The following is a 25,422-nucleotide window of genomic DNA, read 5'->3' as shown; positions in this document are numbered from 1 at the left end:
GCCCAAAATCACCGATTACAAATCATAGAGCTGGGATTCAAATTTAGGACTGCAGAGCCTTTTCTGCCACATTATATCAATTACGGAATGTAATTCAAAAATTTAGAGATCCTTTGTTACTCTGTGGCTGTAAAAGAACTGCTAGCCATTCCATTACCCACTTCTCACTCTCTTTAGCTCTATTTCCTTTTACTTCCAGCGACTTCACTGACCTTCACGCACAACAGATTATTTGACCTTTTAACCGTCTCTGGTAGACTAGAACAGAAGGAAGCCAAGGAAGGGTCTGTAGGAGCAAGTATGATTTATTATGGGCAAATGGTAGAAAAAAAATGTTACTCGTGTTCATAGATAAGTTCCTTAAGTCATACACAAAGAAACACTGTTATTAAAAATTTGCTTTATTTTTCTGTTGAATCAAGTATTAGCCCCCAGTTTACAATTTGATTTTTTTAATGCCTTCCAAACAGTAGCACAGTTAATATCACCTTATCAATAGCCAAATAATAAATCAAATTAGTCCCAGTGGTTATATCCATATCTAGACTGTTCCGGTGGTCAGGAACTCTTATTGGTTTGCTTTAGCTTTTAGTTCTTGGTTATATCTATAAAGGAAACAGAAAGAAAAATAATTATGAATCACAATAGATAAATGTGTAAGAAGAAGGGAATGGGTATATTCCAGGTCTTTTTTCTCACTAGTCAAGAGGCTGTATCGTTGTAACTACAATCTTCTCAGGGGCATGCAGGTAAAACAGGCAGAAGGGAAAGTGACTTAAGCATTTTATTTGCATCTGGCTTCCAACTGCCAAAGAGTTTTAACAACTTAACTGACATATTGATTCTCATACAAAAGTATTATTTGGGTGAATATTTTCACTCTTGAATTATATAAGAGTATGACAAACATGTGAACATATATATAAAATTTAGCAAAATGTGGTCATCCAGAACTTTTTATTTTATATTCACAGAACATCTTTCCTAAGAATAAAATAAATTGGGACTGGGATCCTGTCTAATCACTAAAAATAAAATATACTGTTGTGATACAGGCAGGTTACTGGGTTATTAGCAGGCTGTAAACACTGGGTTAGCAGGCAAGTAAAACTAAGGCCTGTTTTTTCAATTCTCATTAATCTAAAGTAGAATTACCCACAAAGCCATAGAGCCTTTCCTTCTACAATACCCTGAGCTTCATTTGCTATTCTTCCCAGATTACAATAATAGAAGAACAAAAAGTAACTTAGTCCATGGAGTCTACCATACCTCCCAGATTTCTCAAAAGGTTCTGATTTCAAATACTCAACAGTGTTTTTCTAAATGCTCCAAAATCCAACATTTATATTTTTAATTAAATCTCCCAATCTGCTGTTGTGACTGAAAGGTGCCAAAAATCCTTTTGTCAGGGGCGCCTGGGTAGCGCAGTCGTTAAAGCGTCTGCCTTCGGCTCAGGGCGTGATCCCGGCGTTCCGGGATCGAGTCCCACATCAGGCTCCTCTGCTGGGAGCCTGCTTCTTCCTCTCTCACTCGCCTGCTGTGTTCCCTCTCTCTCTGGCTGTCTCTCTGTCACATAAATAAATAAAATCTTTAAAAAAAAAAAAATCCTTTTGTCAAACTGTATCTGAGTTTTTGTTCTAAAAATAGTTCTGAATGTGGTATGTAGTGTTTTCTTAGCTCTACTACTGAGTTAATATAAGGTTAAAATGAAATGGTGGATGAGAAAAATACTTGTGAATGAAATCACTATACAAATTGAAGTTTATAGTGACATAAGTAAGCTCTAAAAATGCTGGTCAGACATCTGACATACTGTAGAGTGAGTGAGTTATTTATTCATCCACGCAATCTGTGCTAGATGATTATGAAAGGATTAAATTATAAACCTAGGGATAGTAAAGATGAATAAAATGAGGAAATACTATACTCTGCAGAACAGAACGCCTTCTGAAAGGAAGGTGAATTATCACTGAGTATTTTCTATTTCTTTACTGAGATCATTTATTTTTTTTTAGTCAAAGAACATTGTTTTGTAATTGAGAAAGATTCTGTGGTTCAAACAAAGCCCCAGCCTTCATCTAAGATGAGCTCACTCCAGATTGTTAACTGGTCACTGACAAATAATGTTAACTACTGAGTACAGGCAAAAATTGGAAACACTGTGGGTTCAGTTCCAGACCACCATGATAAAAGCAAGTATCACGATAAAGCAAGCAAATGAGTATTTGGGTTTCCTGGTGCATATAAACGTTATGTTTATACTATACTACAGTCTATTAAGTGTGTAATAGCAATATGTCTAGAAAAAGAGTACATACCTTAATTTAAAAATATTGCTAAAAATTGCTAACCATCATCTATGCTTTCAGTGAGTTGTAATCTTTTTGCTGGTGGAGGGTCTTGCCTCAATGTTGATGGCTGCTGACTGATCGGGGTGATGGTTGCTGAAGGTTGGGGTGGCAGTGGCAGTTTCTTAAAACAGGACAATAAGGAGCTGCCACATCAACTGACTCTTTCACAAATGATTTCTCTGTAGCATACGATGCCATCTGATAACATTTTATTTCACAGCAGAACTTCTTTCAAAACTGGAATCAATCCTCTCAAACCGTGCTGCTGTTTTATCAACTAAGTTTAGTAATATTCTGAATTCTTTGTTGTCATTTCAAAAGTCTTCTCAGCATCTTCACCAGGAGTAGATTCCATCTCAAGGAACACTTTCTTTGCTCACGTGTAAGAATCAACTGCTCCTCCGTTTAATTTTGATCCTGAGATTGCAGCAAGTCAGATCCATCTTCCCGCTCCACTTCTCATGCTCGTTCTCTGGCTATTTCCACCACATCTGCAGTTACTTCCTTCACTGAGGTCTTGAATCCCTCAACGTCATCCATGAGGGTTGAAATCGACTCCTTCCAAACTCCTGTTAATGTTGATACTTTGACCTCTTCCCAAGAATCACAAATGTTCCTAATGGCATTTAAAATGGGGAATCCATTCCAGAAGGTTTTCGATTTACTTTGACCAGATCCATCAGAGGAATCACAATCTATGGCAAGGATGGCCTTACAAAATGTATTTCTTAAATAAGAAGACTTGAAAATTGAAACAACTCCTTGATCCATGGGCTGCAGAAGTTGTTAGCAGGCATGAAAACAACACTAATCTTGGTGCACATCTTCATCAGAGCTCTTGGGTAACAAGGTACACGGTAGGTGAGCAGAAATATTTTGAAAGGAACCTTTTTTCCCCACACAGTGGGTCTCAACAGTGGGTTTAAAATATTCAGTAAACCCTGTGGTAAATAGATGTGCTATAATCCAGGCTTTGTTGCTCCATTTATAGAGCACAGGGAGAATAGATTTAGGATTATTCTTAAGGTCTTTAGGATTTTCAGAATGGTAAATGAGCTCTGGCTTCAACTTAAAGTGAGCAGCCACATTAGCCCCTAGCAAGAGAGTCAGCCTTAGAGCCAGGTATTGACTTCTCCTCTCCAACTATGAAAGTCCCAGATGGCATCTCCTTCCGATATAAGGCCGTTTCACCTACACTGAAGATCTGTTGTTTACTGTAGCTACCTTCATTGATTAACTTGCTAGATCTTCTAATTTGCTACAGTTTCTACATCAGCACTTGCTGCTTCACTCTGCACTTGTATGTTATGGAGATAGTTTTCCTTGAACCACATGAACCAACCTCTGTTGGCTTCAGACTTTTCTTGTGCAGCTTCTTCAGCTCTCTGAGCCTTCATAGAATTGAAGAGAGTGAGGGCCTTGCTCTGGATTGGGCTTAGGCTTAAAGGAATGGTGCGGCTGTTTGATCTTCTATCCAGATCACTAAAACTTTTTCCATATCAGTAATAGGCCATTTCACTTTATCAATCATGTGTTCACTGGAGTAGCACTTTTAAGTTCCTTCAAGAATTTTCCTTTGCAATCACAACTTAGCTATATGTTGAGCACAAGAGGCCACCTTTTGACCTATCTTGTCGGCTTTCAACATGCCTTCCTAACTAAACTTAATTATTTTTAGCTTTTGCTTTAAAGTGAGAGATATACGACTCTTTCCTTTCACTTGAACACTTAGAAGCCCACTGCAGGCTTATTAATTGGCCTATTTTTAATATTGCTGCATCTCAGGGAATAGGGAGATCTGAGGAGAGGGAGAGAGATGGGGGAATGGCCGGTCGGTGGTGTAGTCAGAACACACACATTCATCAGTTAAGCTCATAGTCTTCTGTGGGTGTGGTTTGTGGCGCTCCCCACCCCCCAACAATGACAGTAGTAACATCAAAGATCACTCATCACAGATCACCATAACAAAGATAATAATGACAATTTTTGAAATACGGTGAGAACTACCAAAATGTGACACAGACATGAAAGGAGCAAATGCTGTTGGAAAAATGGTATCGATAGACTTGCTTGATGCAGGGTTGCCACAAACCCTCAATTTGTAAAAATGTGCAAAATCTGTGAAGCACAATGAAGTGAAGTGAAGTAAAATAAGGGATGCCGGTACAGTTTCAAAAATTTCCCAATGCTCACGGAACGCTTTCTGACAAAACCAGTAGCCTTCCTCTAAATATCATTTCCAATACTGCATAACCATACACATTTAGGTCCCACTTTATGATATATAACTGAAACCGAGTGGAGAAAATTACTTAATATTGTCTTAAAACAGATTCTACGAACAGGCTATATATCTAGATAATACACAGACAGATTTAAAACCTAGGTAACAAACATACTGCTTAACACTTTTAACTTAAACCCCCAGACTTTTCTAGAAATTTCTGCTTTAGGCATATCCCATCTTAGCATTATACATGAATCTTAAAAAAAAAAAAAAAAAAAAAAGCACTGCCATCTGGGTGGCTTCTGAGGCAGATTTTTCTTTTTACATCTTTGACAGGCTTACCTCCAAATACGAAAGAGTTGAGAAGCTCCTGCTGCCCCCACGAAGAAATTAACAGCAAACAGACTCCAGTTTTTTGGGATAATTACAAGTGAGTATCTTGACCAAATAAATCCTGTTGAAACAAAAAAAAAAAATTTTTTTTTAAAAGCACAGGTACTGCTGCAATATCTTTCGAACATTCAATATTAAATTAATAATAAATAGGACCATGACAATACAGGATAAAGGAAAAGGAAATGCTATACTTTGAGTCTTTAAATAAAGTCGCTGTAATTCAGTGTTACACAAAAAACAAAACCCACGCCAATTCTTATTCACAGTAACCCTCTTCTGCCTTCTCTATCTATAATCTGATAATTTCCCAGAGACAACACTGTTAATTCCTTTGTGTGTGAGTGTGTGTGTGTGTTTGAGTGTATGTATGTGCTTCAAATATTAAACTGTTAAATAAATTGATGGAAAACAAAATAAGAAATATTGAATGTCCTAAATGGAACACAGGAAGTATTCATTTAATTTACCTGTGGCCATCAAAACAGCAGACTGAGCTGTGCTGAGCTTCTCTGCAGGTCTGGCCATGTCAGCCAATCCAGCACACACCAACCCCTGGAAATATATGTTAACACACAGAAAGAGAGAAGGTATCATGAGTGCGCAGTAATGATTCTTAATTATAAATAAAACATATAATTATTTCAGAGATTTCCACACGACAGTTGCTGTAATTTTAGTACCCGTGCAGTAAGGAAATGTATACATATCATCATAAAAAACTACAATGAATGTAGGAATGCTTTTTGAATTCATGTTTTGTTAACCACACCAAACAGCCTCATATACCTGAAAATCAGTAGTGTGTGTAGGTACCCTAACAAATGGTACTTCTTTCACATATGAAATTATATGTTCTTTACACATGTTGGAAACCACTGGTGTGGAGGATGCCTAAAAGCTACTTGAGGTAATTTGTATAGATCCTCCTTTCATGTTTTTGTCAACGTATTCTTTTTTAAAAGTGTAGTGGCGCAGTCGGTTAAGCATCTGACTCTTGGTTTCGGCTCAGGTTGTGATCTCATGCTAGTGGGATCGAGCCCTGTGTCAGACTCTGTGCTCAGAGTGGACTCTGCTTGAGTTTCTCTCTCCTTCTCCCTCTGAACCCCCCCCCCCCCCGGTGTTCTCGTGCGTGCGCACTCTCTCTCTGGAATAGATAAATAAATCTTGAAAAAAAAGTGGAAGTGTCAGAAAAACTCTGATATAATTTTAGTTTTTAGGCTGCATAATTTTTCTTTAATGTCAAAGTATACAACATGGTCATTTCTTCTCTGCTGTGTTTTTAACACTGTTATATAATCATCCTACTAATTCCCCTACCAGTAGCATCACTCAGAAAGTTTAGTAATGAGTCTTCCTTCACTAGAGTATTAGTTATGCTGTTCTACTGCAGACAAGAATATGTAATAAAATGATTTTTATTGATGAAAAATTCAAATATACACAAAATAAGAGACTAGTACAAAGAACCCCTATATACCTACCACCCAGAATTAATAATTACTGAAATTTTGCCACATCTGCTTCACCTCCTCTCTTCCCTTTCTCCTTTTTCCTTTAAGTATTTTAAACCAAATCCTAAATGTCATCAGAGAATATGTTTTTAAGAAATTATTTTTAGGTCTCACTGGGTTTCTAAAAGATACTTTTTTTTTTTTTTTAAGATTTTATTTATTTATTTGACAGAGAGAGAAACAGCCAGCGAGAGAGGGAACACAGGCAGGGGGAGTGGGAGAGTAAGAAGCAGGCTCCCAGAGGAGGAGCCTGATGTGGGACTCGATCCCAGAACTCCGGGATCACACCCTGAGACGAAGGCAGACGCTTAACGACTGAGCCACCCAGGCGCCCCATCTAAAAGATACTTTTACATGGAAAATATAGATCAGCGAAGGCTTTTGCTCCTAAGTAGAACATAGATATACTTGTGAATTTATACACAAATTTAAACTGACTACAAAGGGTTCTGAATTAATAAATTCAGCAGTACAAGAAAACAACGATTCTGATTTAAAAAGGGGCAAATGGTTACGCAGAAGAGTATAACCAGAGGTAAATCACGGCTAACACTATTTTGCCTCTTGTTAACTTTCACCCACATTCCTGTGATTTTTTTCTCCCAAATGCTTCCTGATTATCCTTCCTATATTCTTTTAGGTCCCAATGTGCGTTTTCTCCATTTCGTATTTGTTCTACTTCTGCAGGGTAGAACACTGCCATTGGGAAGGGGAAGAAAGGGATTGATTGCTACTGTTAATCCACTGTGCCTTCTTGGATAGATCTATGAACACTGTGGGCTACAGTCTAACATTTTTTTGGAAGAAGTCAGTGGTCATGATTTTGTTCATGTTCACAGAATATTCGTTATTTTTCTGGGACGTGTCAGTAATTGTTCTCTCCCACGAGCTCTCTTGAGCTCTCTTTCTCATGTTTCTAAAAAATCCCTTTCTACTTCTACATCACTCTAACCTTATGTAAATTACCTTAGAAAATCTCACCAAAGCTAATCTCTGCCATTTACTAGCTGTGTGACTTTAGCCAGATTACATAACACTCGCCTTAAATTCCTCATGTGTAAAATGAGAATATTAATAGCTACCCCTGCAAAAGTGATGTATGATTAAATGAGATAATATGTCTTAAAAGTATTTAGCAGTGTCTGCAAAATATTATGAATACAAACAAATAGTAGCTTATGTCTGTAGAGCAACAGAGAAAAAGGCATACTGTTTTCTATCTTTTCCACCATTACTAGCCTCAGCATAGGAGGCAGATGGTCTGTGTTCCTTTTCATCTTTATTATGAACTTTATTCAAATAGAACTATATAGATTCTATTCAGAGAATGTTTAGAGTAAATAATAAGATTATGTAAAATACTCTTTAACATACACAGAGACTACTAGTTAGATCCACAGTAACTATTTTAAAGGTGGTCATCTAAGTGTTTAAGAACACTTAATGGGCTGTGAAGTTAAACAGATGTGGGCTTTCACATCCTGATGTGTCATTTACCATGACAGTATGTTCAGTCATTTAGCTCTTCGAACCTCAGTACCTTTACCCGGAAGATGGTAATAATACTTCTCAGATTTCTTTTTGGGTGAAGATCAAATACAAGATAATGTATTAAATAACCCAATACAGTTTGGCATCCAGTAGACTCAAGTTAGCTCCCTGTTAAAAGCATGTTTTTCAAATTGTCTGAAGCCCAGGACTGTGATTTTCTTTAAAGATTTTATTTATTTGAGAGAGAGCACAAGCTGGGTGGGAGTGTGGGCGGGGAGGGGACGACAGAGGGAGAGAGAAGCAGGCTGCCCCACTGAGCAGGGAGCCCAACATGGGGCATGCTCCACTAACTAAGCCAGCCAAGCACCCCTAAAGTGAAAATTATACAGGATGCACTACAGTATAATGCATCTGAAGAAGAAAGTGTGGAACTCAAAATAAGTGGATCCATACACAAATAAAAGCTTTAGCCTTACAGATGATTGGCAAATAAATATATATTAAGTTAAAATACAATACTTAAGGTATATGAGTATTGTTTTTTAGGATTATCCACTTTGACCTCAATGACTATTTGGTTTCAACAAAAGTGGCTAAGAAGGACTCCACTCCAGTTAAATGTCTGAACAAGTATAGTCTGAAATTCTTAATATAGAACATACTGTTATGTGTTATGGATAAACTATCATAGCTGAATTATTATCAAATGGTTTGGAATAATATCTACGTACATGAATTATTATCAAATGGTTTGGAATAATATGTACATAAAGTAAATACATAACAAAAGAAGTCTCCTCACCAGAGAACGAGGCACAGTTCCTACTGCTATGCTGTCATCAGAAGACTATGCATGATTTCAACATGAACTTAAAATAGATGGTTTTAAAGGAGACAGATACTCACTTATGAGTATGTCATACAGTCGATGTTTCAAAACACTGGTGGACCAGATTAAAGAAACACCAAAGTATTGATAAAATCAGTAAACATCTAAGTTGTGACAAATCTGAGGTCAAAGAGAACCCCCAGATCTGTTATAGAGTAAATAATTCTTTTTTTTAAAGATTTTATTTATTTATTTGACAGAGAGACAGCCAGTAAGAGAGGGAACACAAGCAGAGGGAGTGGGAGAGGAAGAAGCAGGCTCCCAGCAGAGGAGTCTGATGCGGGACTCGATCCCAGAACGTCAGGATCATGCCCTGAGCCGAAGGCAGACGCCCAATGACTGCACTACCCAGGCGCCCCAAGAGTAAATAATTCTTACTCTTTTGATAACGGGGCTAGAAATAATAGTTAAGCAACCAATTACACCTTTATAGACATATAATTACTATATAATTTCCAGTGCTGATATAGAGAAGAGGAAGAAAATAATAATATACTTTCCATTGTTTTTTTAAAAATCACACTAGTTTTGAATGTTTATTTTTCCTTTGATCTACATTTTAATTAAATTAATAAACAGACAACACATTTTAAACACTAAAAAAAAAAAAAAAAAAAAAAAGACTTTAATTCACACTCCTGGGAATAAATGCAGGATTACAATGGAATGATAGAATTTAGTGGCCAATTACATAGATGACTCTCATTCAGTAATAGGGCAACAAAAACATATATCAAATGTACATAACTCTTGTCTTTAGTAAAAGAAAGTGAGTGTAAACTACTTACTAATTACTTACCAAGTCAAGAAAAAATCAGAATGAAGTGCCAGGGAAGCACATGAAGTTAAGGCACCATTATTTTCAGTTGTAAACTTCAGTGACTGGCAAATATTTTGAAAAGACTTTAAAGACAGGGCTTTAAAGACAAGGGTGATAAAAAGCAGTATTATTTCCCCCTACGCCAATAAACTACGTAGTAGTTCTGAACATAGCTACCTATTTTTCGTGTTTTGCTTTTGGCCCTGTGAATAGCAAGCAGCTGCATTTTCTGGTAACATCCTGCATCTTTCCTTTTCTTTGCTGTTTGTGAATATACACAGTGGTAAAGATTGTAAAAGATGCAAAACAGGAAAACAAATATGTGTGTCTGTGTAAGAAACAGCGCCAAATAGAGGGCTGACCTGACAGTACTGTCAGACCAAACTACAGCTAGTTTTCAATGCTTCGAGTGAGCAGAACCATTAAACATGATACGCTCAAACTTCTTTTTGTTTTAACTGATGGGACTTTTTCTCAATATATTGTTAAAAAGAAAACCACAGGCCCAAAGTGGCGTCACTTAGGCCAAGTCACCAACACCTAATGTAACTGCACTTTCAACCTCCCCCAGAAATGGAGTCCTTAACCAGTCAGTTAGGAATTTTCTGGTCAGCACCAATGAGGTAATCTGTCACCTGGACCCGCTCCCCATCCCCCAAAGAAAGAGGAGATAATTCACCTACTAAGATCCTTTCTTTTGTCTCCAAATGAAGGTGACCTCACCTGGAAATAATCCTTTTTTCTAAAAGTTTACGACTTCCTTGTCCTGCCTTGAAAAAAACTCTTTCTGTGGCCCTTGGGAGCTCCCCTCAACTTGCTAAATGGAATGCTGTCCCATTGATCAAATTTACTTGGTTAAATTTTGATTTTTAATGATATAAATAATAATAATAAAAAGAACTGCTCCCTAGTTCTCTGTAAAATGTAGCTCCCAACCACTAATCTACTCTAGTCATTTTACCTAAGGGGAAAAAATGGCAGATTTAACTTGCCTAAGGTCATAAGATGGAGGGATAGCCAATTCTAACATTCTCAACTACTTAGATTTTACAACTGAGTTTCTGAAATTGTTCTGACAATTTAAAGCAGTACATTTATGAAAATTAAAATAGTCTACACCTCAACAACAAAAAAACAACTCGATTAAAAAGTGGACAAAAGGCTCGAACAGACATTTCTCCAAAGATATACAAATGGTCAATAAGCACACGAAAAGATTCTCAGCATAACTAATCATATTAGAAAATGCAAATCAAAACCACAATGAGCTACTACTTCACACCCATTAAGAGGCTATTCTAAAACAACAACAACAACAAAAGTAACAAGTGTTGGCAGGCGATGTGGAGAAATTGGAATCCTTGTGAATTGCTGGTGGGAATGTAAAATAGTGCAGCTGCTCAAAGTAATACTGATTGAACAATTCCACCTCTAGTTTTATACCTCAAAGACCAGGAAGCAGGGACAGGAATAGATGTATGCCCTTACTCCCAGCAGCATTATTCACAATGGCCGAAAGGTGGAAGCAACTCAAGTGTCCATCAACAAATGAATGGATATGCAAAATGTGGTATCTATACAATGGGATATTATTCATACTTTAAAAAAAAGAAAAGGAAAATCTGACGTTACAACATGGATAAACCCAAAGGACACTGTGCTAAGTTAGCCAAGCAAAAATAGACAAATCCTGTACGATTCCACTTATTTGGGATACCTCGAGTAGTAAAATCCATAGAGACATAAAGTAGAATGGTGGTTGCCAAAGGCTGGGGGAGGGGAATGAGGAGTTGTTTAACTGGTACAGAGTTTTAGCTCTGCAGGATAAAAGGAGCTCTGGAGATTGGCTGCACAATGATGTGAATTCACTTTACACTAAAAAAATGACTAAGACGGTACATTTTACGTGTAGTTGACTACAATTAAAAAATAAAAAAGCCTACAGACCAGTACTTTCCAAATTTTAGAAGGGATCAAAATCACCTGGAGGGCTTATTAGAACACAAATAACTGGGCTCCATCCCCAGAGTTTCAGATTCAGTAAAACTGAGATGGAGTGCAAAAATCTGCATTTCTAACAAGTTCGTGGGCAATGCCAATGCAGTAGGTCTACGGATGACACTTTGAGAACACTGCTATAGGCCAAAACTGGCCCTTATAACATAAAATCAATGACTTGTTTTATTGTTTCCACAACTACCTCTTTTCAGCTAAATGAGAACTCCAGGAATGGAAACTCTTGGCCTAAGGTCCTGGAGTCAGGATTGGACTTGGAGTCAAGAAGTCCTAAGACTTTACCATTTACCAAATGTTAATACATTCCCTTGGATAATCTTTTCTGTTTTTTGAGACTAACTTTCCTTGCCTGTATCTTGGTGTTGGTATCTTCAGTTCACATACTAAATTAACAATAAAAGTTAATCTGGGGGGGTTCTAATCAGTTTAATGTTTGACTTAGTCATAAAATCTTAGAATGAAGTTTCAGTTCCAAGGGCCCACAATTAACAGGCTTTAAAATTTTTTTTTAAAAGATTTTATTGATTTGAGACAGATAGAGAGCATGGGGGTGGGGTGTAGAAGGAGAGGGAGAAGCAGACTCCCCAGTGAGCAGGGAGCCCAACATGGGCTTGATCCCAGGACTGAGATCATGACCTGAGCTGAAGGCAAACGCTTCACCGACTGAGCCACCCAGGCTTTTTGATATCAATTATGTTCCCAGAAGGCCTTTTATCTAAGGGGTTCAGAACAAATTAAGCAGGTAGTGTGCTTTATGCAGTAAAAATGACACATCTGAGATTATTTGAATGAAATAATCTCCAGCCATGAATATTTAAAAAGTACATCTTTCATAAAAATGTCTTCAAATTAATAAGGTCCTTTTAAAGAATATTTTTTTCAGTACCTTCTGCAAAAACTCAAGACTTACCCATTTCATAATTGGAGCCCAGAAAAAAACTGTTTTGGGACCTGGGGGGAAAAAAAGAAAAATTTAGAAACGAACTCAACTGTTTTATATGTCTCTTTTTTTTCTTTTCAAATTTTTTATTTAAATTCTAGTTAGTTAAAAAAATTCTAGTTAGTTAATATACATTGCAATTTTGGTTTCAGGAGTAGAATTCAGTGATTCATCACTTACATACAACACTCAGTGCACATCATAACAAGTGCCCTCCTTAATACCCATCACCCACCTAACCCATCACCCACTCACCACCTCCGACCAGCAACCCTCAGTTTGTTCTCTATCTTTAAGTCTCTTACGGTTATACATGTCTTTTAACAGCCATCACCACGTTTCAAAATCCCCAAAATTTAGCAATTTATTTCTAATCATCTGTACTACCCTTTCTGCATTCTGTGTATTTGTTAACATTTAGAAAGTCACTACAGTGTCAACCTTACATACAAGTTGTGTTGATTGCCTTGTCAATTACTTGTATTTTTGTGACCTGTTAAAAATTATCAAAAGTGTAACGGAGATAGTCTGGAAACCATTCCCAAAGCTTTGTCTTGAACATGAAACCTTAATGTTAGTTCACTCAAGGATAACCTCCGAGTTGGAGAAATTAGAGATATAGAGATTTTGTGATATGAGCCTCAGTAACTATAAGATATTCACTAATTCTATTAATATTTATTATTATAAGTGACATGTTGCCATATGTATGATAATAAAAGCTCTTATAAAAAGTCTATATATTCTAGTAAAAAAATTTTTTTTAAAGATTTTATATATTTATTTGAGAGACAGAGATAGAGCATGGGGTTGGGGCGGCAGAGGGAGAGGGAGAAACAGGCTCCCCACTGAGCAGGGAGCCCACATAGGGGCTCCATCCCGGGAACCTGAGGTCATGACCTGAGTCAGATGCTTAACCGACTGAGCTGCCCAGATGCCTCTCTAGTGAAAAATTAATGAACCTAATTTTAAGGTTCACATGAGAAAGGGGAAAGACTTAAGATCTCTTAGCTCTGTAACAGCAGGGTTGTTAATTTTAGTTATCCTGGTATCCACTGGCCTTTTGCAAAATGTTAAGTAAATGTTGGTAGCACTGAAAACAATTCTGGTTTCTTAGATAAAGTAGAATTTAAGAAATGTAGTGTTTCAGAGCTGGAAGGAAATTCAGAGTTCATCTAACCTAAATCCTTCATGTTACCATGAGGCTCAGAGCAGACCCATGACCTAGTCCATGCGGGCAGCCAGGAAGCAGCAGAACGGTGCCTGGAACCTAAGCCTTCTAGCTCTTTAACTACGTAACTGCCCACTCTGAACTCTTCCAAATGATGTATCTCATTTAACCTTCCCGAGGCTACAGGGGCAGGAAAGAAACAGACTTTGGTCCATGATAATTTAAAATATAACTAAGCATGCTAAATCCAATATAGATCAGAGTACTTAATATGATGAGTATGCTATCACACACTGGATCAACTAATACATTTATGTATTTATTTATTTATTTATTTATTTATTTTTAAAAGATTTTATTTATTTATTTGACAAGAGAGAGACAGCCAGCGAGAGAGGGAACACAAGCAGGGGGAGTGGGAGAGGAAGAAGCAGGCTCATAGCGGAGGAGCCTGATGTGGGGCTCGATCCCAGAACGCTGGGATCACGCCCTGAGCCAAAGGCAGACGCTTAACGACTGCGCCACCCAGGCGCCCCATACATTTATTTCTTAACACCCAAATTAAACAACTTGATATAGAAAACAGTGATTTACTAGCAAATTTAGAAGTTTTAAAATCCTCTTATATTCATGACTATTACTGCTGCCTTAGTATTCTACTTTGCTTTGTAGGAATAAATCTTCGTTTTTATGGATCACCAAAATCACATCTAAAATGGCATCATTATCTAAGTATAACACATTTTGCTTCTCTTCATCTACTCCCAATGAATATTTTTCAATAGCACCAGCAGGTAAAGATGCATTTTTCCCCTAGTAGGTGAGCAAGTGTTCACTGTCATTAATGATAAGAATATTTTTGTTCCCATATGTATACGTAACATTTAAAAGATAAAACTCACTTAAACTTATTATTTAGAAGCAAAACAAAAGAAAGATAATGAAGTTGAAAAGGCAATGATTTAATAAGTTAAAACCTAGTTGTAGTTCTGGGTTTAATTTGTTGCAGATAAGACCATTCATTCATTCACCCATAATAATTACTGCATGCTTTACAGTGTACCTAGCACTGGGGATATATTGGAAAATAAAATACAGTGTTGGCTTTTATTAACTAAGCACAAGAATGCCGTTTAAGTAAAGTAACACCTGGAAGCTAACATTTTAGGAACACTTAATTCTAATGTGCTTTTCTCAAAGTTGCACTAGTTTCACACACATGTAATACCATCATCTCTAAAAATGAGCTCAATGATAACACTCTTTTTTTTTTTGGTTGCATTTTGGGGGAATTACTATCAAAAGTAGTTGGTTTGGGGTGCCGTGCTGATTCAGTTGGTAGAGCATGCGACTCTTGATCTCAGGGTTGTAAGTTTGAGCCCCACGCTGGGTGTAGAGATTACTTAAAAAAAAAAAAAAAAAAAAATCCCTTTTTATTTATTTATTTATTTATTTATTTATTTATTTATTCAACAGAGATAGAGACAGCCAGCGAGAGAGGGGACACAAGCAGGGGGAGTGGGAGAGGAAGAAGCAGGCTCATAGTTTAGGAGCCTGATGTGGGGCTGGATCCCATAATGCCAGGATCACGCTCTGAGCCAAAGGCAGACGCTTAACCTCTGTGCCACCCAGGCGCCAACCCCCCCCCAAAAAAAACTTAAAAAAAAAAAAAAAAAGTAATTGGCTAATAATACTAAGGAGAGAAATTTGAAAAATGTAAAAATGGCATCTGCTTTTTCTATAACTTTTGCTTATTAAGCAGTTCTACAAAAGTGTCACACGAATAGTATAACCTATTGCTTGCCTTTAGCATTATTAAGTGATGACAATGTTACACATTTTGGACTATCTTCCATAATTTAACATAGTTGTTGATATTTCTTTACCCCTCTCAAACTAATTCACATTGTTCTTACAGCTATTAAATTCATTAATTAAATGTGATTTTAATACAAAGAGATTTAAAAATCTATCACAGTGTACTTTAAATACTCTACTACAGTTAGTAGTATATCTACTTACCTATCAAAATTATGACCTCCTTGAAGCTAGTGGCTAAATAGTATTCACAATTGTAGCCCTACCTAATAGATGTTGAATAAAAAGAAGAGTTAGCTAACAGAGTTGGAAGCAGTTTATATTAACTGGTGTTTAGACTCTAACTCTGACATATAAATATGTTTTTTTTTTTTTAAAGATTTTATTTATTTATTCGACAGAGATAGACAGCCAGCGAGAGAGGGAACACAAGCAGGGGGAGTGGGAGAGGAACAAGCAGGCTCATAGCGGAAGAGCCTGATGTGGGGCTCGATCCCACAACGCTGGGATCACGCCCTAAGCCGAAGGCAGACGCCCAACCGCTGTGCCACCCAGGCACCCCTATAAATATGTTTATAACTATATAAGCATGTGTGTGCATATACATATGCAAACAATTGAAAAATTCTTTAAAAACACAAGTTGTTTTTAATCAGTCTGACACTTAAAATATTGAAAAGTCTGTTTATACTTTAAAGAGTTTTTAAGTAAGTTTGCTGACTTTCTAGAATATTTAAACCTAATCCTAAAGTTATTCTGCAATCTAAGTCTTATTTTCTCAATCTTCAAAGGACCTGGAAACTATCGTTAGACTAATAATTCTTCAAACTCTAGACGATCATGGCACAGTCCCTCTTTCCTTGTGGGCCAGAATAATTTTAACGCTAAACTTCATTTTCTCACATACACGTGATAGCTAGTCATTTTCATGTTTTCCTATGTACTTTCAAATTTTCCAGTATTTTAAGTTGTAATGCAAATCTGGACACAGTGCTGAAACGGCTGCTGGGAGAATTAAAGCTATTGAGGAGTTCTAAATTTTGATGTTCTTATAACTGAGTAAAAATTCTCTATATATTTATTTTCTGGGTTATGGTACTTATCTTTTATCTAGTTCCCTAAGCATTGTACTGTTCTGATCACAGCTACCCTTACACCCAAAACTCTAGCCACATAATGATCTCCTCCTCTGTATTTTGAACAAGATATGGAAACAACTTTCTTTCTTTGGTTAAGACTAGGTTGGAATTTCAAAAGAAATTTTAATGAACTAAAGAAATAGAAAAGAAAACATGAATGCATTGAGTTTCAGAATATAAATTTTCTTTTTTAAAGATTTTATTTCTTTATTTGACAGAGAGAGAGAGACAGCCAGCGAGAGAGGGAACACAAGCAGGGAAAGTGGGAGAGGAAGAAGCAGGCTCCCAGCAGAGGAGCCCGATATGGGTCTCGATCCCAGGATCCTGGGATCACGCTCTGAGCCAAAGGCAGATGCTTAACGACTGAGCCACCCAGGCGCCCCCAGAATATAAATTTCTAATCCTATTTTAATTAAATTTTAGCCCAGGTCACTGGTTCTCAACCAGGGGTGGTTTTGCCCCCCCCCCCCGGAGAAATTTAGCAATGTCTGGAAACATTTTTAGTTGTCACAACTGTCATGGTGGCGCTGTGACTCTTACTGATGCCCTCTAGGTAGAGGCCAGGCAGGCTGATAAACAGCCTCCTGTAACAAATAATCACCTAGCCCCCAAATGTCAACAGAGGAGGGTAAAAAACCCTGGTCTACGTGGGCTGACAAGCTAGGCAAGCATACAACTAGTTTCATGGTGTTTAATGACTCTAAACCTTAGTTTATGCTTAGAATATCCCAATAGTCTGCCTTGCCTTCATCTGGCTAACTCCTAACATCCTTTGAAAACTTACCTTAGATTTCATCTCCTCAAGGAAACCTTCTTTAACATCTCCAGGTTACATACAGTAAATCCTCCTTCTTTGAACCCCCAAAGCGCCTCTATACTGCTCTATTGTTTTCTGCACTTAACAACTAAAACGATTTATTTATGCATCCGTCACTTTAACTAGACAAGGTGAAGACAAGGCCTATTTCTTAGATTTCCTCAACAAATAACATATGTGAACAGAACTGAATTGGATTAACCATGTCCAGGACAGGTGTTAATCAAAGATATTCAAATTTTAAGTCTGACCAGATATGCCTTGATACTGTTTCATCAAGGGTAGAATCTGCTATTTACTCCTCTCCAGGGACATCAAGTTCCCTTCACATCATGGCTGTACTAGATTTTCACTCATTAGTTACTCTACTCTTAGACCATGACACTCCCCTATCTGGCTCCTGAAAATTCTTCCCGTAGAGTCTGATGCCATAATGCACTGATCCCGTAAGTCAATCTTTTCAAACTCTCTAGTTATTTTATTTAGCCTGAGTTTCTGAGATTCCTATCACAGCACAGCTAGCTTATTTCTCTTCTCCATATACGAAGTCTCTGAGTCATATGCAATATCAATTACTAAGTTTACTTTTTAATCCCTGCAGGAGGCTTGGCTTCATCACTCAAGGGTCAGTCAGCACATTGTTTTGGTCTCTGGCTTTGAACTTCTCAGCCAACTCCTCTCTTCCTATTTCAAAACTGATGCTTCCTCCTCTGCCACCTTCAAAATTGTTTCCTGAACAATGCCTCTAGGTTCTGGCTTCTTTATAAGCTTCAATATTTGATCCTTCAGAGTTAATGAACAGTAGAGCTTTTCAGTGTTTGCTCGGTAACTAATTCACTCAACTGCCCCAAGCCAGATGATAGTTTTAAAATAGTACCCGTCCCTCTCGCTCACAACCAAACCAAACAAAAAAACTTCAAACGTGTAATTATGGTTGCTAGAACCTGGACCAAGAGAGGTATGAATATTTTAGTTAGTGAATAATTTTAAACTATAAAACAAACCTTCAATTATTTTAACAACAGCTAAGCACTAAATTTAAAAATATCATTAGCAAATATGTATTACAAGATACTTTTTTTTTTTAAGATTTTATTTATTTATTTGACAGATAGAGAGCACAAGTAGGCAGAGAGGCAGGCAGAGGGAGAGGGAGAAGCAGGCTCTCCGCTTAGCAGGGAGCCCGATATGGGGCTTGATCCCTGGGATAGTGACCTGAACCGAAGGCAGCTGCTTAACTGACTGAGCCACCCAGCTGCCCCTATTATAAGACATTCTAAATTTCTAATATTTCTGAGATATCAGAGGATGCTGACAAGTGACACAAATAATCAGAGTTGGATATCTATATATGCAAACAAATAGTGTTTTCTTCATTGTTAAGAAAAGGAAAACAGCAGCTTAGCAATACCTGTCATCATACAACGGACTAACAAAAAATTTTAAAGAAAACTTATTTTAGTTCACTTTTCCATTTTACCTTACTAATCATTTTCTACCTTAAGAGTAAAAAAATCAAGTAAATTTAGACGTATGAATTCAGGTACAGAGGAAAAACTTCCTTCTTGGAACAGAATAACTTTACACACATGCAAATATGCACACATACAAATACTGAGTTGAGATACTCACTATGTGCCAATGTGAAAAATAAAGTTTCTCATTTAATGCTTTTCACTATCTCTTCCTGTCCCTTTCAGACCATTTCTCTATGGTTTGCAGCTTTTCCACGTTCCTCAACATTCTTCTAAGCTCCGGATACTGAGCAATCCCCTCTTCACTACCATGTGAGAAACACTTACAAATCCTTAGAATTTGTAAATGTTACTCCCTGACATAGATATGGGCTGTCAAAAGTTACTCACTTTTATTTGTACTAGAACTAGTTCTGACTTCACACTAAGAACGTGACTAGACTACCATTTTAGAATCATGTAATCTTTGTATCTTTTGAAAGGCCTTGGAAACAGCCATCACTCAGCACCCAGAACGTCAAGGGTATATAATGATTCTTAAAATGTCGATTGAAAACAGGCTTTGGTACAAATGCCAAAGTAAAATAACAGGTGAAACAACTAGCTAAAATAGCTAATAGGCATTTTAGGGTTGATACATTTTAATTATTTGTTCGGTTACAAAGAATCAATGACTTTTAGATTTAGAAAGATAGTTGAAACCACCTCGTTCAGGCACTCGTCTTAGAGATCAGGTAAATGAGGCCCAGAGACAGGGAATTGCCCACGTAAAATACATAGCACAGCAAGGATTAAAAACTAAGATCCCCAAATCCTAACTTAACAATAATCACATAGTTTTCCCCAATGAAATCTGAGTTTCTTTAAAGCTCTGAAACTAAGAAAAGCTCTAGCAAGAAGACCAAACTGTAGATTTTTATAGCTGAAAAGGACCTTAAAGATAATCCAAGCTCCCTTATTTTAACAGATGAAAAAGAATTTTATAGCTGAAAAGGACCTTAAAGATAATCCAAGCTCCCTTATTTTAACAGATGAAAAAGAAAAGGCACCTAGATCTTAAGTAATCTGTTCTATCTCAGGTAGTTCCAGATAGAGAAGGAGATCTCTTTGATCCACCTCTTCTTTCTAATATGTTCTACCATACTTTAAACATTTCATACCTTCTTATAACCAAAATTAATATTCTTGCATGACTTGGAAATGTCAAATTATTTATAGCTTTCCTTAGGTCTTGCTTCTCCTTTGGTATATCTGTTGAATCAAACTAGGTGAAGGATAGTCTTAATTTCTTAAAATTAGTTTAAAATCAGGTTAGTAGACAAAAGTTATACTAAGTGTCAAACGAACAACTACAGCTGGACTATATTCGTTTTATAATCTCTTCTGAGAATTTAAAATCTCAGGGCGCCTGGGTGGCTCAGTCCTTACGCATCTGCCTTTTGCTCAGGGCCTGATCCCAGGCTCCTGGGATGGAGCCCCGCATCGGGCTCCTCCGCTGGGAGACTGCTTCTTCCTCTCCTACTTCCCCTGTTTGTGTTCCCTCTCTCTCTGGCTGTTTCTCTCTCTGTCAGACAAATAAATAAAATCTTAAAAAAAAAAAAAAGAATATAAAATCTCTGTGAGTAGGCATTTTTATTTTATTCACTAACATATCCCAAGTGCCAGAACAATACCTGATATTCAGTAGGCCCTCAATAAATATTGAATAACTCAACTTTCTTGGTAGCTACTGCTTTAGAGATACCCTACTTTTCATCGATACCTCACAGTTATATGTGAAATCTCAACTTTCTATTTTGGTTCTCATTCTTTAATTTTAAGGGTAACAGAGGTTATTACTGTAAAAAAATGATATATGTATATCCATATATTTAGCATATATAAACATAATATATATTAGATATGATATATAATATAATCCAGATATCTAAATATCTATGTATCTATTCTAGAAGATTAAAATTCTTCAAACAATCTCCGAAGCAAGAAAAGAAACTAAAAGAAATGCTAAGGAACTATGTTAATTTGTAACTATGTGGGCATTTACACTATTTATTTATTTGATCTACATCTGGCTTTATTTACATATAATAAAACAATATATACGCTGAACTAAATTGCATTAGACTGTCTAGTATAACACAACTTCCCTTAGTATTTAACTTTGAATTTTTATGATAAAGATATTCCATTATGAACACAGCTAATATGGGTTCATTTATTATGTTTTTATTTTATTTTTAAAGATTTTATTTATTTGACACAGAGAGAGAGAAAAAGAGAGAGAGAGAGAGAGAGAGAGAGAGTGTGTGTGTGTGTGTGTGTGTGTGTGTGTTCCAGTGGGGGGAGGGGCAGAGGGAGAGAATCTCAAGTGGAGTCCATACTCAGCGTGAAGCTGGATGCTGGGCTCAATCTCACTACCCTGAGATTATGACCTAAGCCAAAATCAAGAGTCACACACTTAACTAACTGAGCCACTCAGGTGCCCCTGTTTTTATTTTAAAACATATTCTTTAGCTATTTAAGCTATAAAGGAAAAAATAATCTTACGTAGGAGAAAAGCAAATATTACTATTACTGAGATCTTACAGTAACTTCTCCAGTGAGCCTTCACAGGGAGAATACCATGTAATGCAGAGAATTATATTCTCAGCAACAGGACACTAAGCACTGCAACAGATTTCACAGAACTACTTTTTCAAAAGTTCTTCCACTTAAGCCAAAATGTAACTCAAGAAAAGCAAAGCTACGGTGAGGTTCATAAAATGATATGGTTTAGAAACCTGTTTTTCTGGGCTAAGTTGAAGGATAGTTTTTATTTATTTTATTATTTGTTATTATTTTATTTCCCTCAGTTTTATTGAGATATAATTGGCACATAAGACTGTATTGGTTTCAGATGTACAACATAATGACTTGATATATATTTATACGGCAAAAGTATTACCACAATAAGTTCAGTTAACATCCATTGCCTCACTTAGCTCATTTTTTGTCCTAAGAACTTTTAAGATCTACTCTCTTAGCAGCTTTCAAATATATTACACAGTATTGTTAACTATAGTCACCACGTTGTACATTATATCCCCCAAACTTACTTATTTTATAACAGGAAGTTTTTACCTTTAGACCACTTTCTAGGATAGTTTTTGGATTCTTCAGAATCCTAGTCTCCTAACTACTTTTGAACATTGGGCCCTGTCATTAAAAACCCTTTTTTTGAGCATACATCCCCTACATATATATTGTATACATTTATAAACTATATATAACTTACATACATGTATATATGTTGACTCCGCAGAAGTCAACTGTGTTCGACATTGTGTATATGTATAACTAGACTAATTTATTTTTATATTATATATACAGAATAGAAAATTTAAAAAGATAAAATAGTAAACATTAATAGAAGCTGTATGGTTTTCTTCCTACATTCCAATGTTTTATTTCATGTATACTTTGGGACAATTCACCCCTTTCGGGACTCATGAATACAAAGGAATGACACTCTTTCACTAATGATGTTCCCCCCTCCAACTAAGCTTTTAAGTAAACACAGGGCAACATGACTTCAAGGTTATTTCTCTGACAAAAATCTGGAGTAGAGCTATGCAGCTGGTTAGTGTAGAGTCCCTTACCTTTACAGTCAGGAGTGGTGGTAGAGAGTGACATACCTTATGACACTTGAACTTGCTAGGACACACATTTGGTTAGAACTCTATTCTTATTCTATAGAGGTAGATCACAGTGTGCCAGGAACAACACATACGTGAATGATGAAGGCCGTAGGTCTAACTATAATATATGTCATTATGATATAATAATATATAACAGTACTGTAACTCTAGCATATATCTATATAAAGACATATTCTTGTTTCCTGACTGGACATTCTGCCAGTGATACAATTAAATCTCAGATATTTAGAATTTGCAATGTATGATATCCAACTGTTAATATCCTAGCCTTGTATATCATTGTAAAAACCTCCAGTATGTGAATGTAGTCTAAGGTTTAAATGAGGATTCAATAACATACTATGATGCAAAATAGTACACAAAAACCTTACATAGTCACTCTGATGACTCTTGGAGTAATCATCAGTGTTTCCTCAGATTTTATTCAATACCAATTAATCAAGTTATGTTTTTCATGCTTCTCCATTTCTCCGTTGGTGTGTCTACAACTTTTTAATCACAAATACTTTTGCAATGATAGATATTCTTACTATGTATACTTGTTAAAAGCTTAGATGGGGGGGAACTAACATTTTTGAGTCTAAGTGCAAACACTTTGCTAAATGTTTTAAAGCCATTATATCATTTAATTTTCACAACAATCCTTAAATGATGATAATTATTATCCCCATTTTATACATCAGAAAAATAAGGCTTGGGGGCTTTAAGGTCAAGGTCACACAGCTAAGATTTAAACCTATCTCTGTCTGGCTTCAGAGCCTAATTCTCCTTCCCCTACACTGAAAATGGGGTTATAATAACGGAACTAATCCAAGAATATCCAGATGAAATGCACTGTCTACAAATGAAAGGTAATTCCTCTTGCTTCTGAAAGGTGACTAAAGCAATAATTGTAAGTGGTTAAAGCCAAGGCCCTGGAAAAGATCACTGTAAAACTACCTTTTGCTTCTGTATTAAAGTAGTTTAAAATTGCTCCTCCTTACCCTGCCCTTATCCTACAGCCCAAATACAAAGCTTAAGAGGGTCAAAGTTGACTCCACAGAATTCAGTTGACTCTAAAACCCAGATTACCACAGAAGCATTGCTCAACCCTCCCTCCTGAAAATCTTTGTCACAAAATACAGCCCACTCCAAAAAATTGAGTGTTAAAAATCTAAAAAGCAAATAAACTAAGCTTCTTAAGAACTCTCCTTAAACTCTCCTTCAAATTTTATAATGGGTACCAATTTTATAATGGGTGAAGTATAAATATTATACTTTAGTATAATATTATTATACTATTCATCCCATCATCAAACTGGATATCACAGTCTGTAACCATCTCAGATTCCAGAGACCTGCTTCCCAGTCAAATATGTGGAAAAAAGACAACTTTCCTAATGACGCTAACTGCAGAGAGAGATTTAACTATGTAGGGAAAAAAGGTCACTTTTGGGTTGCACTTCAATATTTCAATTTATAACACATTTTCTCAGCTAAATCTTAGGCTTGAAGGAGACCTCGATACCTCCGGTTTTAGTTCCCAGCCAAATATTATTACAGCCTATTTTATAGAACAGGCAACAAAACTAAATCTTAAAGAGTTGGAAAGATTGGGATCTTCCAATTTCTTAGAGAACTATTTTTTTTTTCAACCACAAGAACACTGTTTTCCAACAGGACAAATGCGAGCTAACATTTGCTAGGCATTTATGAAGAATCAGACACATATGTTATCTTTAACTTTCACATTAAACAGATTTTACAGAAACTAAAATATCTAGGATTTCGCCCAAGGTCACACCTATATAGTAAGAGGTAGAGCAGAATTAAATCCGGGTCTGTCCGCATGAAAAAGTCTACGGAAAGTCAGCTCAGTTAATTTCATAAGTAAGGACAGCCTTAAACAAACTGGACCTATGGGACGAGGTATGACACCGACTCTGAAACCCGGGAAACGCATCTGCAGGCCTCTGCCAGCTGGAGCTGAAGGAAGTGTGACCTTTACTCCAAACCTTGCGGTGCGATAGAACGCCTCTGCTCTGCGTGGATCAATATACCACTACTCGCGGAGGGAAAGAGGAGAGAAGGAGAATTTCGTGGGGGCACAGACCGATCTGGGGCGGCGGAAAGAGAGAAGGATCAAAGCAAGAGGCCCGGTCCGGCTTTGGGTCGTGCCTAAGGGATGGGGTGCAACGAAGGTCGCGAAGGGCGCTCACTCGGGAATCACAGGTTTATGAGCGATGTCGAACGAGGTAAAGTGATAAGCAGGTTGGATGGGAAAGTGAGACGGATTCACTTGAAGGGAAGGTGTTGGGGCTGTGGGTGATGCCTCCAGCGGCAGAGTTGTCCGTGGCCTCTAAAGGTCTGTTTTCGAGGGAGAGGGAGGGAAGGTCTCGGTGAGAGCTATTCTGGGTCTATTACCTGCCGGGTGGTTGTACAGCGGCCTCAATTTCTCCGGCAGCAGGAGCTCCACTTTATCGAGGACCCGGTGGTACGTGGCCCGAAGGCCCCGGACGCCAGCGGCTGACATCTCTGCGGACGAGTTGGTCGTGGGCGGTCGAGTGGGAGAGTGGCCGCGTGCTCCTCCCTGGATGACAACTAAGGGCACTCGTCACTTTCTCCTGCCACAGTGCCTCTCCCCTACGGTGCCCTTCCCGCGGCTCAGGCTGCCCGGGTAC

General features: G+C 37.2%; 1 protein-coding gene across 1 annotated transcript; it reads right to left on the bottom strand.

The window, feature by feature from the left end:
* Window positions 1–385: 385 nt before the first annotated feature.
* On the bottom strand, window positions 386–25,422 carry MPC2 (mitochondrial pyruvate carrier 2). The gene is made up of 5 exons (XM_045797431.2): window positions 25,166–25,422; window positions 12,612–12,652; window positions 5,442–5,526; window positions 4,921–5,032; window positions 386–605 (listed from the first exon to the last, which is right to left on the bottom strand). Exons 1-5 carry the CDS (start codon window positions 25,272–25,274, stop codon window positions 569–571), a joined length of 384 nt encoding a protein of 127 aa, XP_045653387.1. The 5' UTR covers window positions 25,275–25,422; the 3' UTR covers window positions 386–568.

Source organism: Ursus americanus, chromosome 2, assembly GCF_024610735.1.
Source record: "Ursus americanus isolate L20-20 chromosome 2, mUrsAme1.1.p, whole genome shotgun sequence".
In the NCBI taxonomy this organism is placed as follows: Eukaryota; Metazoa; Chordata; class Mammalia; order Carnivora; family Ursidae; genus Ursus; species Ursus americanus.
The sequence above is the reverse complement of the archived record's forward strand: the minus strand, read 5'-3'. Positions and strand labels throughout refer to the sequence as shown.